The sequence below is a fragment of the Cavia porcellus genome, unplaced genomic scaffold (genome assembly GCF_034190915.1).
Source record: "Cavia porcellus strain 051 isolate PalLab524CR breed Dunkin Hartley unplaced genomic scaffold, mCavPor4.1 scaffold_23, whole genome shotgun sequence".
Taxonomy (NCBI): domain Eukaryota; kingdom Metazoa; phylum Chordata; class Mammalia; order Rodentia; family Caviidae; genus Cavia; species Cavia porcellus.
The window spans coordinates 26,074,465-26,090,229 of NW_026947506.1; the positions used below are offsets into that span (position 1 = coordinate 26,074,465).

Sequence of the window (15,765 nt, forward strand, 5' to 3'; positions counted from 1 at the left end):
TTGGTTTGCAATGATAAAATTCTAATGCACTGTGTATTTAAACTACTTCTCTACAATAACAATTTAAGAGAATACATTAAGAATCATTATAGAACCTTACATATTCCTTATTGAATAGAGATTTCCTAATCTAATTTTCTATTTTTTTTGCAATGTGGTTTAAATTCAGTGGACTATTAAGATGAGTAAATTAAAAACAATATACTCAACATAAAGGAGATACGTCCTTTTACATCAGTTGGCAATGTTATACCCATTAATCTGGTAACAAAAGCAACATGAAGTCCTTTTGATATGCAAGAATGCTTTTTATATAGCTAAGCCTGATGTTGCCCAAAGAGTCTTTTGAAACAGTAATTGGAACACAAGCACTTTTCAGAAAGCACTATCAAATTTTACAGTACTTTGTGAAATTCTGAGATGAACACAATTGTCAAAGAGAATAGAGGCAGGAGCTGGTTCGTACAGAGATTGAGGAGCATCATCTACACTGTGAGGTATTTTTGTGTTAGTTTGTTTGCCAAGAAAGTTAATCTCCTTTTTCTTACAGGTGAAGAATTCATTCCTGACTGTTACCAACTTAATTTAAATTTGTTGAAAGGGAATATTTTTGAATTGGAAAAAGTTCTTACTGACATGCTTTAGGAATTTCCAGAGCTTTAAATATAGAAGAATTGTTACTAAAGCATCAAAGTAGAATATTTTAACTAAATCTGGTGCATATCGAGATGGCCCTGAGATAGCTTATAGTACCCTTTTTGGCAAATATCACTGTTACCTATTTCAGTAAGATTTATAAACGCCATAGTTTCATGTAGATCCATGATATATTTTGAAAAACGGGTGTATAATATATTTTATTGCATTAAGAGAACAGAAAATACATCTTGCAGTACACATATTCATGTAAGCCAGCCAGCCCTAACCATAGACTAGCCAGTGTTGTGAAAATTGAGAAGCTGCTGCATAGTGAAGGAATCCAGTGGCTACTGATGATACAGACAGAAAGATGTTTACAAAGATAAACTCTAGAAATCCTGATCTAATGCATTTTTAAATGGCTGTTGTGGTTTTTGTTTTCATTAGTGTATTAAGGCTCCTAGGCAAATAATTGTTTATCTTTATTTCAGAGATGACCTTTTATGTTTGTATTCATTTTAAAAATTGATTAAAATTTATTCTGTTTCTTCAGCTAGTGTTCATTTCTGATCTCTTTCATTTCTTTATGCATGAGATCTAAATTTTAAGAAATACATATGTATAAATTGTGTGTTGTGCATGTCTATATGGATGTTATTTGAACTTTAGGTCATATATTTACAGACGGCTTTCATCATAAGTACATACGTTTATTTTCTCATATCTTGCCTTTATATAAAAACTAGAGTCTCGTATGAAATTCTAGGTTGAAATGTCTTTCTCAAAATTTTGGAGATGTTGTTCTCTTTCCTGTAATGCTTTGTAGACATGTTTGATACCAGTCTACTTTTTTCTTAGTGTAACTTTTATTTTTTAATCCTGGCTTGGAGCTTGGACTGATAATAATAATAATAAAACCAGCAATAATACCTGGTCCTTGTGATTCAGTTTGGTACATTATGTCTAGTTCTGGTCTCTTTTCATTAATTTTGTCTGTAACACAATAAGTCCTTTTGATCCATATACTACATACTCTTTTTCATTTCAGGAAAGTTTACTTCAGTTATAAGTTTGATTATTACTTTAGTTCCATTTGTTTTCATTGCTTCAAAGAAGCTCAATAAAACAAGGCTGGAGGCAGTCCTGCTTAGCCTAGAGCGAAGCTCTGTGCTGCCTCTCCTGGGGCGCACCTGTTCCCACCCTCCACCCTGAGGTGGGCGTGGCCCGGCCCCAGGCTTCCTCCCCTTAGCCAGGCAGTGGGCACTTGGTGGGGGGGCCCTGTGTAGGAGTGTGAGGGTGCACTCAGTCACGTGTTAGTGGTTCATGTTGCCAGCTACTTCTCTCCTGGCCACTGCAGCCTGCCCTCCTCCCTTCTCCAGTTATTGTGTCCAAACTTGCCCACCCTGGAGCGTAAGTGGATGGACGCACAGTGTTTTCCCTTCTCTTGAGAATGCATACATTTGGGAAAACTAGCTGAATTGCGTATCTTCTCCATATGTGCTTTGCTTTCTCATTTGTTTTTTCTTGCTTTACTCATCTTGTACTTACTTATTTTTATTATTGCCTGTTTACAGCATGTGACCATATTCCTTGTGGGGAGCTGGTACGTGTACGTGACACATCGTAATTCTTTTCGTCTACTGTCCCCTTCCATTTCTTGAACCCCTTTTCTTTTGCAGGAGATCTTCCTGTTTCATGTTTATCCTTTTGTTTCTCTGTAGTTACGGAGAGATTCTATGTGTTTAATCCCTTTGGTGATTTACTTTTGTTCTAATGTCAGTTTTGTTCCTTACTGCTTGCTGAAGTAGTTTTTTATTCCATTTCCTATTTTTAATTTCCCAAAATCTGCTTATATCAGTTGTCCCCAAGCCTCATGCAATTATGCATTTGTGATTGGTTCATTGTCAAACACTTAGATCAGTGGTGGTGTGAGTGCTACACTCGCTTAGGGATGGAGCCAGGATATGATGTAATGGCAGAAAAAAGTGTGTGCGTCTCTGTCTTGTAGGTTTCTGCCTTGCTGTTTGCACTGCCATAAACTGCGGCCCACCATGCCACTGCCTTGGAGCCAACTAAATATAGACTAAAACCTTCAAAAACTATAAAAAAATAAACCTTTCCTTCCCTAATTTGGGGTGTCAGATACTTTTTCCCAGCAACAAATAATAAGTAACTAAAACACTATTTCTGCCAGCCCTATTTAAGGTTACCCTGAAACAATTTAATTTTTTTTTTTAACTTTGTTAAGTGCCTTACAGTATCAAGCAGTATGGTTTCATGGTTAGGGATAGACTTATACCCATGAGTGTTAACACCTGCTTACTAAGAACTTCTTCGATCTTGTTCCCTTTTCTGTGGACTCCTCTTTCCCACTGTACTGTTGCACCTTTGGTACAGTTTCATGATTTTTAAGGAAGCATTTATCCTGAACATTCAGACCTTGGTTTTCACATCAGCTCCACCGTGGTACTTCCTGCTCACACACTACCGTTGTGATAGTCATCCTCAGGTGCTCATGCACCTTCTGTTTACATCTCATACTCTTCTCCACACTCTTTTCTGCTGACCACCTGTACCCTATCTATTCACAGAAGGAAGTTTGTCCATTTAAAGGAGTCATCTGTTTCAGTTTTCAACTTATATTGTACAGTTGCCTTCACACAAATTTAGACATGAACATTCCCAGTAGTTTGCCAGGTAGTTAAGGCTTTGGAATATTGTGGATTTATTGTTGTGTTTTGTTGTTTTATTCTACTCTTACACTTTATGTGAAAATATATTTTGCAGATTTTAGGCTATCTTAAATAAAGATACCATGCAGAAGTGACTTCTGTTATGTAGAAGAATGGATTTTGGAGCATTTGAGTTCCAACTCTGCTGCTTAAGATTTTTATCACCTCAGGCGAGCCATTTATTTCTGGTGCAGACTTAGTGCTTTTTGGTCTTGTACTTAGCAGTGTGCTGTGAGGTCCAAATGAGCTGGGGCAAGTTCTTCAGCCCTGCCTACGTATTGTCAGTTGTGGACCATTAGAAATAACACTTCATCTCACCAGAAAGTTCAGTTTAATTTTGCGAGGGTGATGTCCCAACCATCCAGGGGTTTCAACTGTAGAACCAGATTTTAAAATCATTGAGGTAAAGCAGGGTCTAACATTTGACCAGGACCATGTTGTGGCACTGTCACATTGTACTGAGAAAAGTCAGTCATGTTAGAGGAGTTTTGCTTTGCTGGGTCAGTCGGAGTGCATTGTTGAGCCTTTTCATTAAGATTCAAATGATATAGGACCTCCTTACTTTCTCCCACTTTTCTTGGAGTTGTTGGGATCTATCATGGTAAACTTTGCCCCTGGTACAGTGCTTGCCTGTCCTGCTTCTCAGGCCCCACTTACAGGCAGGGCAGCATGTCCTGCACTTGTAGCTTTATATAAGAGTTGCAGTGTTCTACACTCTGCACAGTGAGACTCAAAATAGTGGTGGAGCCACATCCAGAATACATTCGAAGGTGCAACCTCAAGACAAATCAAATTCCCTGTGTTGTCTTCTTTTCTTGGAACCCAAGGAACACACTTGGGTAGTGGCAGAATGAGAGGAGCATTTGAAAGATTTTATCTTTTATTCATGAATCTCTAAAAAGCTCAAAACACGAATTCAGTTTCTGCTTGGGTTTTGAAAGAACTTACCAATATTGAAGCAAGAATAAAGTGAGAATAGCCCTCTATGTAATAAATTCCTTTTGCAATTTAAAACCTCCTGGAAAAAAACTTGCAGCTGTTTGTGCTGTAATAAGCTTTTAAACAACACAAGTTTATTTCTCATAATTCTGGAGGCTAGAAAGACCAGTTGAAAGCACTGACACTCAGTGTCTGGTGGGATGCGCTCCCGCTCCTTTCCACTGGGTCTTCACATAGTAAGAGGACAAATGTTGTGTCCTTACATGGTGGAAGGCTACTTCTCTGATCTCTCTTATAAGGCTAACATCCTCTTCATGAGAACAGAGCCCTTCCAAAAGCCTTGCCTCTTGATACTGTCACCTTATAGGTTAGATTTCAGCATAGGAATTGGCGGGGCAGGAGACATATTCAGAGCATGGCAAAGCCTTTAGATGAATTCTTACAAAATTTAAAGAAGGAACAAGACCAGGATGTCCACTATCACAACTCCTGTTCAATATCATACTTAAAACATTACCCAAGGCAAGCAGACAAGAGAAAAAAGTAAAAGGGATATATATAGAAAAGGAAGAAGTCAAATTATCATTATTTTCAGATGACATGATCCTCTGTGTAAAGACCAAAAACTTCAAACCAAAATATTCTTGGAATAATCATACTCAATAGTGTCACATGTACCACTATTGATGTAGAGCTGTACTGTATGCAAGTTACGATCTCACAGAAAAGGAAATGAGGAAAAATTACCATTCATTGTAGCATCAAGAAAAATTAAATACATAAAATTAACACAGCCAAAAAACAAAAGACCTCTGCAGTGAAAATGTCCATACTCTGCTAAAGGAAATCAAAAGGACATCAGAAAATAGAAGGATGTCCTTTGTTACTGGATAGGCAGAACCATTATAGTCAAAATGGCCATACTTCCAAAACTGATATATAGATTAAATGTAGTCCCAATCAGAATACCGCCAAACTAGAGAAAACAATCCTAAAATTCGTATGGAACCACAAGAGACTCAGAATAACAAAATCAGTACTAGACAACAAAGTAGGAAGCATCATAATTTTGGACTTTATGTTATAAAGCTACAGTGATTAAAAGTAGCATGATACTGGGAAAAAGACATGTGGGTCAATGGAACAGAGTAGAGAATGCAGAAACAATCTCCCTACACACACATATTCAGCTGTCGGATTTTTGACAAAGGGATCAAAAACATACACTGGAGGAAAGACAGCTTCTTTAGTAAGTGATGTTGGGAATACTGGCTATCAACATTCGAAAGACTGAATCTAGATTCATATATCTCACCGTGTAAAATAAAATGCAAATGGGTCAAAGATCTAAATGTTAAAGCAGAAGTGTTTAATGTTCTGTAAGATAAAATAGGTAAACTTCTTGAAGGTGTAGGTAACGACTTTCTAAGCACAACCCCAAGTTACATAAGAGATAGCACCAAAAATCAACAAATGGAATCATGTACTACATAGCAACAGGGACAGCCAACAGAGTGAGGAGATATTTTTGCTAGCTATTCCTTAGGCAGAGGACTAGTATATAGAATATATAAAAAACACAAAATATTAGACCCACCAAAATAAAAGACCCAGTGAGAAACAGAGGTAATTGAATAACCACTTCACAGAAGAAGTGCAAATGGCCAATAAGTACTTGAAATACATTCAAGAAATGCAAATTGAACCATCATTGAGATTCTACCTTACTGTAGAGAAGGTCCATCATCAAGAGATCAAATATTAACAAATGCTGGTGAGGTTGTGAAGAAAAAAGAACCATTCTACATTGTGGGAAATTTCATTTTATCCAGCTATTCCTTTTCTAAGTATCTTCCTACAATATGGTAAAAGATACCACGTTATAAGAATGCATACATTTCCATGTTTATACAGCAGAATTCACAGTAACTTAAGTCTTGAAGCCTTCCTGTCCATCAACCAAGATAAAGAAAATATGGTATTTACACATAATGGAGTACTACTCTGCCTTGAAAATAAACTTTTGCAAGAAAATGGATGCACCCTGAGATCAGAATGTGAAGTGAAATAAATCTAACACACAAATGTAAATACTGCATGTCTTACTTTATATGAGAAATCTATACTATTATACGAACATTAATAGTAGGTAATTGTAAAATGGAAATAGATCTTTTGTAATTGGGAAAGAGACCAAAAGATGGAAGGAGGAGGGCCAGGGAAAGAGTGATGAAGGAATAAAAAAAAAGAATAAAGATGTATTATACTCATGTATAAAGTTGTCACAAGTTATTCCGTCACTATGTACTGCAAACATGACTGATAAAAATTTTTAAAAATTTAAAGAAGAGGTAGTAATGTTTTCCCGTGTGTTGAGAATTGGTTCCTAGTGGCCCTATGAGAGCTTCTGGAATTCGCATGCCTTGCTGCTGATAGTATAGGTTAACCCAGCCAGGCTGTGACATGATTTAGTTACCTATTAAATGTGAACATGTGGCTTACCACTTCTGTCCCTCATTAATATGCCCTTCATGATACATGTGAAGATCTGTAAGGGATGTTTGCAGCAGAACTGTTCTTAATCGCCACTGTCCAGAAACAACCTGATTGATCACCTGTGTAAGGAACATGTGAATCGTGAATGTGCAGGTGTTGTATCCTACACAGCAGTGACACCAAACCAGCTATGGCTGATCTCACAAGGAAAATGGAGCTTGAGGAAGCGAGTGAAGTAGGCTGGAGGCATTCCTTGTTTAGCCATCCAGTTACGGTCCTAGAACTAGTTTGTTTTGAATTGGTTGCTAAATGAGGAATGGCTTATAGCATGTCCATTATAATATTCAGAACAAAGGAACGGTCAAAGGAAACTTCAGGTTGATGACTTTGCTTTTATTTGCATAATTCTTACATGCAGTGCTGTAATGTATAACAGAACATAAAACTATAGTACTTTACAGTATAATCAGCAAGAATTACAGTACTGTGGAAGCCACCACAAGGCCAAACTTGCCACTCACTTCTTGTATCAGAAGTCCAACTAGCAAGTTCTTAGTCTGAACAGGGCACCGTAGTTGTAAGTCAAAGCGGGGCATTGACCAAGTAGGTTGTTAAGTGAGGATTATATAATTCCACCCAGTAACACGCAGATGTCAGTATAACTTAAAATATGGTGACAGATTCTAGGGCCATGATTAGGTGAAGGGTGTTGTTGACTGGGAATGGGCGCAGAAGGGCTCCTTGGGTTTTATTTGTTGATGATTGGAAAATTTTAAGTTTATATCATTCAAAATCTGTCAAGCTGCAAATTCATGATTTGTATCCTTTAAAGCATATCTTAAATATATGTTGAATGCTCAGTTTTTATTGTCATTGTTCATTAAAAGGCTAAAAAATTACACATATGAATAAAGTGGCCCAAAACTACTTACGGTAGCCACTAATGGGTAGGCACTTATATACTCCCAATAGATTAAGCCTAACTTTGTAAATGAAGTTCATTTCACCTAATCTCTCACCACGTTGATCTGTGTGGCTGATTTATATATATTTGACTTCAGGGAAAAAGTTCTTTTCCTTATGGGTTGAAAAAATAGTTCCTTTAGGGACAGCCCATGGGAATTTAATAAAAGAATATTAATAACCTTTTCATATCTATTTCATTTTTGAGCATTGGCTTCCACTTAATAAATTAGATGTGTGGTGAGTGAAGGGAACTATGTCCAGGGGATGCTCACTCAAGCTTAACTGCAGCGAGATGCCCACACCCTGCGGCACTGTTTTCAGAGGGTATTTAATAGTGGCCATAGTGCCTTGGATCATTCATTGGTCTACTCTCCTTTGTTTTACTCTTGAAGTTTATTCTCACTGACTCAGTGAACTTTTATATCCTATCACAGTGAACTAAGATGGTCTGTTTACCTTTTAGGTGCAAGTGTTTGGACTTTATTCTGGAGAAGAATTTCATGAGACTTTCGACTGTCCTATTAAAGCAAGTATTTTTCTATGGGTTTTTTTCAATTAAGGCTATAAAGACCACAGTGTTAATGTTGTCTTTAAGTATCTGTTCCGCAGTTAGGATGTACTGGTACCATTTGGATGCTGTGAAGGAGGGCATGTATAAGGGATGGTGGGTGATCTTAGGCTTTCGTCAGGGAACATTTATAACAGTGATGAAATTACACCCAGACATGTGCACATGCACACACACAGTGATTAAAGACTCAGGTAGAAATAGTATAAAACACTGCAAAACTGAAGGGAGTTACCCTGAGCTGTTCGTTTTAGTGACGGCTTAATGCACGGAGTGATACTTGCCTGGACTTGAGTCAGTGGGCAGACACACAGAGAAACTGGCTTTCTGTGTGGCAAAACAACGTAACAAAAACAGAAAAGCTGGAAAGTTCAACTGCTGAGGAAGTGCAAACAGTGTAGCTTACGTGGTGCATCAAGGACTATTTTGGTGAGAGCTTTACAGGCAGATTGGGACTGGCTCTGTATTTAGGCTTGGCAATTTGGAATCCATCTGATAAGGAGAAATTATTGAGTGTATAAGAACAAAGGAGTGACATAAATTGAGCTACTGCGCATTGGGAAAATTAGGACAGTGACTGTATGTGGTACAGACTGCAGGTCTGATGGGCAAGAGGCAGGAAGACTGATTTTCGATAATAGTTGTGGGCAGGTGTCTGTTGTACTTGTTAGAGGACAAGGACGTTCATTTTCTCCCACTTGTTTATTTAAACCCTATTGACCAGTAGGTACAGGAGAGATAAGATCTGACGTGTGTTAGAAAGCTGGATTTGTCAGAATGGAGGGTGATTTAAGTCAGAGAGTGTTGGGGACAAGTGACAATTTAGAAGGCTTCTGCAGTACTCTGGGCACGACAGCAGGAGCTCAGAGAAGAGAGCAGTCGTGAGTATTCAGGGCAGAATTGAGAGCTGAGTCTAGACCTGCTTTGGGAGGTACACGTTCAACCCTCAGTCCTGCTTGAAGGACAGGGGTCAGAGGTAGAGCAGCTGCGGGGAATCTGGAGTCTTGCTCTGCTGATGTGAGGAGCCATCAACTGCAGTAAAGGATGGTTTGAGTCAGCATGTTGCTGCTTTGGTCTTGTATTTAACTGTAGGACATCACGAGGAGAGGTCACAGAGTTTTAGAGACAGGAATGTGAACCTCAGGATCGAGATTAATCACAAGACAGGTAAGTAGAGTAAGACGAAGCCATTTTTAAAGGAATTATTAAATTTAAGGTCTTAGAATGAGAACAGGCTGGGCATTCTAACGACTCAGACAGTGGAGGACAAGCAGCAAAGGAGTGGTCCAAAAAGTAGCAGTCAGAAGGAAATCCAGAAGAGCAGTGCCGCAGATGCCGTAGGAGAGGATTTCCAGAGGGGAGACGAGGGCTACGGCGTCGAGGCAGCCTGGAGAATAACTGGGGGAAGGCTGGGTCAGGGCGTTTGTTTGGTTTGGTCTGCTCTAGTTTTTGTAAAGTTCCTGGACAAACATAGTAAGGACAGCTTCTACAGTAAATAGGAGCCAAGGGAGTCAAAACACCAAAAGACTTTGCTTGTAGGAACTCTGGAAATAAACAAATGGTTCACCTGGGAGATTGCGGGGGCAATGTCCAGGAGATCATGAAGGTCATGGTTTGGTTGTGGTAAAAATCAGTGGACAGAAATGTTAATGTGGGAGGAAGGAGTACTTCCTGGAGCAGCACCAGGCAGTGAGGTGACAGCCAGAGAGGAGAGTGACCTGGAAAAGAGCCCCAGCCCTCTTCCTGAAGACCCTGGAGAGTTGGTAGGGAAAGGGAGCATTCCGTGGTAGTTAGCCCTGATAGTTTTCCATACTTATGTCTGAAGGTATTTTTATTAAAAAGCAGAGCTACCTGTTATGTTCTATAAAGAAGCTAGAAGGACTGTGTTTTGTTTTGGTGGTACTGAACATTGCACTCAGGACCTCGAGTATGTTAGGCAAGTGCTCTACCAGTGAGGTCCATCTCTAGCTCTTTATTATTTAATTTTTAAATTGCTTTTGGAGACCGAGTCTCTATACACAGTGCAGGCCGACCTTGAACTTACTTATGTAGCCCAGTCTGGCCTCAGACTCAGAACGATTCTCCTGCCTCACCTCCACAGTGCTACGATCACAGGCATGCATCGCCACACCTGGTTATTTTGAGACAGGGTCTCATTAAGTTGCCCAGGCTGGTATAGAAGTGCCACCCTCCTGCCTCAGCCTTCCCTAATAGCTGGAATGATGGGCATGCACCACCATGCCTGGCTAAAAGGACCCTTCTGAGATATTTTAAGGCATTCTAAATGAGTTTGTATCGATGTTTAGGGTGGATTAAGGAGGAGTTGAAGTTTTAGCCACCCTGAGAGGTACAAGTAGTTAGAAAAATAAAGGGTCTTGTGTTAAGCCCTGAAGATGGCAGTGTAAGAGAACTCTGTCAGCCTGTCCATTGGAGGAGGAAAGTATGTCAGTCTATTAATAACATAAAATGTGTTTAATTGAAGGTTAGGAAAACCCAAAATTCATTAATTTTACTGCTGACTTTATGGATAGTTTGGAGACAGAAAGATCGAAAACCAGATAATGTGCAGGTTATGGCTATGACAGATGAGGCTTGAGCATAGAGCTGTGCTGACTGGAGATGCTGGAACCTCCCTGCTGCCTTTGTCCCTACTCAGTGCCACCACGCACCCCGTGGTGTGGCACAGTCACAAAGCCACCAAGCATCACAAGGGTAGTGGAGAAGCCGTGGGACAGAGCAGTGTACAAGAGGTGGCGGGAGCAGACAGGACTGTGGGGGCAGGAACCGGTTGTGGGGAGAAGGGAGAGTCCTGAATGGCAGCCCCAGGCTCTTAGTCCCAGGACGCCTGTGTGTCCTGCTGAGAGGTCTCAGTGTTACTGCACTGTGAGCTGCATGTCCTCACCTCTTCCCTTTGACGCTATCTGTCACTGGACAAGGACATAATCCGTCTTTGGTTAAGCAGTTGTGGCATCTTCTCCCTTAACCGGCCTCCTCTGCTGCCTTGGTAGAGGGTTGTGTACTCGAGGAGTCCGCTCTCAGCCGGGAACTAGAAGGGATCCCTGTGAGCCTCAGAGCTTTGCCCTGGCTGGCATCAGGAGCACACTTTCCACCAGGAGAGCAAGGCTCAGTTGTCCTTGTGTACCGAACGTCCTACCAACTTAGCAAGAGAGATTTTATGCTGCCTGTAATATGTGAACAGTTTTCATTCTGTTAACTTTTTCTCTTGTAGATCATTGCTGTGCACCCACACTTTGTGAGATCCAGCTGTAAGCAGTTTGTGACCGGGGGAAAGAAGGTAAATGTGTATTCCACCATGACGTATAGATGGGTGTTCCATTGGTGCTGTGATATATCTGCAGTGGGTGGTTTTGTTTTGGTTTTTGTCTTTTTGAGACATGGTTTCACTATGCAGTTCAGCTGACCTTGAACTCACTTTGTAGCCCTGGCTGGCCTCACATTCCCAGCGATCTTTCTGCCTCAGCCTCCCAAGTGCTGGGATTACAGGTGTGTGCTACCACACCCAGCCTGTCTTCAGTGTTTTTAATGTCTGCATATTTATTTAGGAGAAATTTTGAGAGAGAAAAATGTAATCAAATTAAAAGACTCTTCTCTTGGGGGAGTTGAGACCTGTGTTTCTTTCTACCTTCTTTTCAAGTAGGTATATGGTAAAAAAGAGATCTCGCTCCAAGTGCCAGTTGGAGATTTGAAATTTTGCTCCTTTCCTGCAACACGAGGCAGCATTTAAAAATGACAAACAAGGAATTAGTGACTTTCTTGTTTCCTCTGGAGAATATCTCTTGTAGACTTTGATAAAATTTTAGGACAGTTTTGGCTAATCTTTACTGATAGGTTCCTGGTGCATTTTATTATCTCAGTGAATACCTAAAAACTTGAGAGTGAAACTGTTCTTCTATACGTGAACATCCTTCTGTTTATTTAGTAAATTCTCAAATGAAAGAATCTGCAAGTTTTTGTAACAAAACACTATCATTGTCACCATAGCGGAATTGTAAATTGTTTCATATTCAGTTTTGAGCCAGTGAAAAAGCAGTAGTCTGTGATTATTATGATTGTGTAAAGCTCTCAGATGACTACTCTGAGACCCTGTTGCTGAAGTAGACTTGATAAAGATACATGTGTGAGTGGAAGAATCATTTGGTAACACAAGTGAATATAGATGACACTGTCATTTTTTTTAGGTTTTTAGTGGCTTTATGAATATGTAATTTGTATACCATAAAGTGCCCATATTTACACGGACCCAGTTAGTGGTTTGTAGTAAATTTATAGTGCTACACAGCCATCAGTTAATTTTGAAACATTTTCATATCCCTGAAAAGAAACCTCCTCGTACCACTTAGCTGTCACTAATCTCCTTATTTCCCTCCTTGCTTCCCTCTTTCCTTTCCTAGCCAATAGGTAATGTATTTTCTTTATAATTTTGCCTGTGTTTAGTTAGTTCATATAAGTGGAATCATAATATGTGGCTTTTCTGTATGACTTCTTTCATTAAATTTCTAGGTACATTCATGTTTAGTATAGTATGTGTCGGTACTTTACTTCCTTTGTATGTTCAAATACTCTGTTGTATGGATTTATCATATTTTATTTGTCTTACCAGTTGGTGGGGATTTGGGCTCTTTCCACTTTTTTGGCATTTATAAATAATGCTACTATGAATATTTGTATACAACCTTTTGTGGCTCTGTTTTTTTATTTATTGTGAGTGTAGAATTTTTGGGTCCTGTAGTACTTCTGTGTTTAACATTTGGAAGTATTGCCAAATTGCTTTCCAAAATGACTGTACCATTTTATGTTCTTGGAAGAAATATAAGAGGGTGTTAGTTTCTCTGCACCCTCTCCAACACTGATTTTTGTCCTTTTGATGATAGCCATCCTGGTGCATAATAAATCGTGTCACATTGTGGTTTTGACTTTCATTTTCCTACTGACTAATGATATTGAGCATCTTTTTTTTTTTTTTTTTTTTTTGTCTTTATTTGCTACTTGCGTATCTTCTTTGGAAAAATGTCCATTCACATTCTTCATGGATTTTTAATTGGGTAATTAGCAGTTGTAAACATTCTTCATGTGTTTTTATACATGTTCCTTATCAGAAAAATGATTTGCAAATGTTTTTCCTATATTTTACTGATGCTCTCCTGTGAAGCCCTAAAGTTTTTAATTTTGATAGTCACTTTTGTTGTCTTCTTAAAATGTTTATGTTATTGGTTTATCTAATAGATTATTGCCTAATGCAAAGCCAGTTTTTAATTTTGATAGTCACTTTTATTGTCTTCTTAAAATGTTTATGTTATTGGTTTATCTAATAGATTATTGCCTAATGCAAGTCTTACAGTTTAATGCCTGTTTTCTTTTAAGAGTTTTGCAGTTTTAACTTAAATTAGGTCTGTGATAAACTTTTAGTTTATATATGGTCTCCGGATGGGTATATCAGTTGTCTCTGCCTTGTGTAAGGAAGACTGTTCCTTCCTCATTGTCGTTGGCCCACTAAGTGTAATCGTCTGAGTTTATCCCTGGACTCGTGGATCTGTTCATGTACATGTCTCTCTGTCCTTGTGCCAGAGCCCCTTTTAGGTTTTAGAGTCACTGAATTTTCATAATTACTTATGGGAATGACAAATTAGCGTCTATTCTTAAAACATTTTGATTTTGAGTTCTTTTCCTTTTAAAACCCATTATAATTTTACAAACATGTGAGAGGCTTTAAAGGCGCGTAATGTCCTCTACTTAAGGATTTTTGTTGTACAAATTATTGACTCATTTCTTTGTCTCCATTAAAGTTTATTATGTAAATATGTACTTAGTAGCTAGTAAAAAAAGTATCATTTATTTGATAAAGTATGATGACATCTTTGTGTACAGTCAGAGACTTGTAAAATGTGTACAGTTTGGGGTGGTTTGCAGAACTCTCGGGAGAATTTGTGTCTCCTGCATGGTGACAGTATGTTTTTCCAAGGATCATTTATGCTGCATGTTTTTGACATTAGTGTGTGCTGTTTCTTTGTACTGATTTAGTTGAAGACACTTCAGGAAGTGTTTTTCTAATTTCATCAAAAAATATATCTTCAATTTTTAAAACTCAGAAAAACCTTTAGAAGATGACATTAAGGAAGGGAGAATATTGTGACATGATTACTTTCGTTTGGAAAATGTTCGCAAATTTTTAGGAGGTGATAAGACAAATATAATTGAGAGATTATGACTTTTTGCCTTTAAGAAATAATTTAATCTTTAGAAAAAAAATCCCTGTGTAAAGATTAGCCACCTGAAAATGTAATGTGGAATAAGGCATCTTGAGCCATAAGAACACTCTTCTACAGGCTGAGCCATTCTATAGTCCTTGAAATTACCTAGACACTTCTGTAAATGGTGGGTTCAAGTAGCACACAGGCTAGAGAATCCAGGTGGGAACATGAATTCCCACAGTGCCATTCATAAGAATGACGAGAGGGAGGGATCTAATTTAATATTTTAGTCAGCTTAATGTTGTTAAAGTTTGTGATTTCTGTAAAAATTTTATTGAAGTGTAATTGGAAGATATATTTCAGAATAGTGTTGTAAAACATAGCTGCATAGAGGGAGAAAACCTGGAAATATAGTTTGGCACATTTCTTCAAGTGTTCTTTTTAAGGGTCTAGCTTTTGTCGGTATTCCAGGACACTTCCTTACTCACCAGGGCCTGGGCTAGGAAGCAGTATAGTTTTGTCTGGCATAAGCTTCTACTTTTGGTTTTCAGGGTAACTTCTTTGTAGTTGAATTCCACAGCTGGATTTTTGGACTCCACTGCTTGACACATGAGCATAAAAAGCTTGTTCTAAATTCTATTTCGTTTCCATCCTGAAAAAAAGAAAGAAAAGAAAAAGCACATCTCTTAAAAGTACCACTGGAGGGAGCTTTCAGACATGCAAACCAGTGGATTTTTTAAAAAAGTGTAATCTTGTGTAGTAAGAAATCTAACACATAAGCATAACAAATAAAGTTTCTGTTTTAGAAATAAACTTACCAAGTGGATCTTGTCTTGGTTTCTGTTTTTTTTTTTTTTTTTTTTTTTTTTATTGTACAGCTTTCTTGGTCAGCAAGGTAAACTTTAGCTTCATGTGACCTTTACCTTTGAACTCTGAAATACACTCTGTAATAACTGGTTCTACCACTTTGACAAATTATTAAATTGTCACGACGCTGTCCACAGTGGAGTTCATTTTTAGAAATGAGCTAGTCAGCTGTTTGGTGTTGCAGGGGGAGTAGAATGAAGGGACCTGGCTGTGGGGACAAATTGCTTTGCAAGCTGGAAAATGTCAGTCTGCAAACAAGGAAAGACCCTGCACAAATGAAATGAGGAAAACCGCTTTCCTGCTCAGGGCTGACGCGTGAGGAAAATTCCTCCTGAAGGACAAGTAGTAA

At 38.6% G+C, this 15,765-nt stretch overlaps 1 protein-coding gene across 1 annotated transcript in view; it reads left to right on the forward strand.

Moving 5' to 3' along the window:
• Window positions 1-15,765, forward strand: part of Vps41 (VPS41 subunit of HOPS complex) — a 147,228-nt gene that overhangs the window by 58,693 nt on the left and 72,770 nt on the right. Inside the window, exons 6-7 of the mRNA XM_003469953.5 lie at window positions 8,236-8,298; window positions 11,570-11,635. Of these exons, the coding sequence (XP_003470001.2) occupies window positions 8,236-8,298; window positions 11,570-11,635 (129 nt within the window). The remainder of the gene's footprint in view (window positions 1-8,235; window positions 8,299-11,569; window positions 11,636-15,765) is intronic.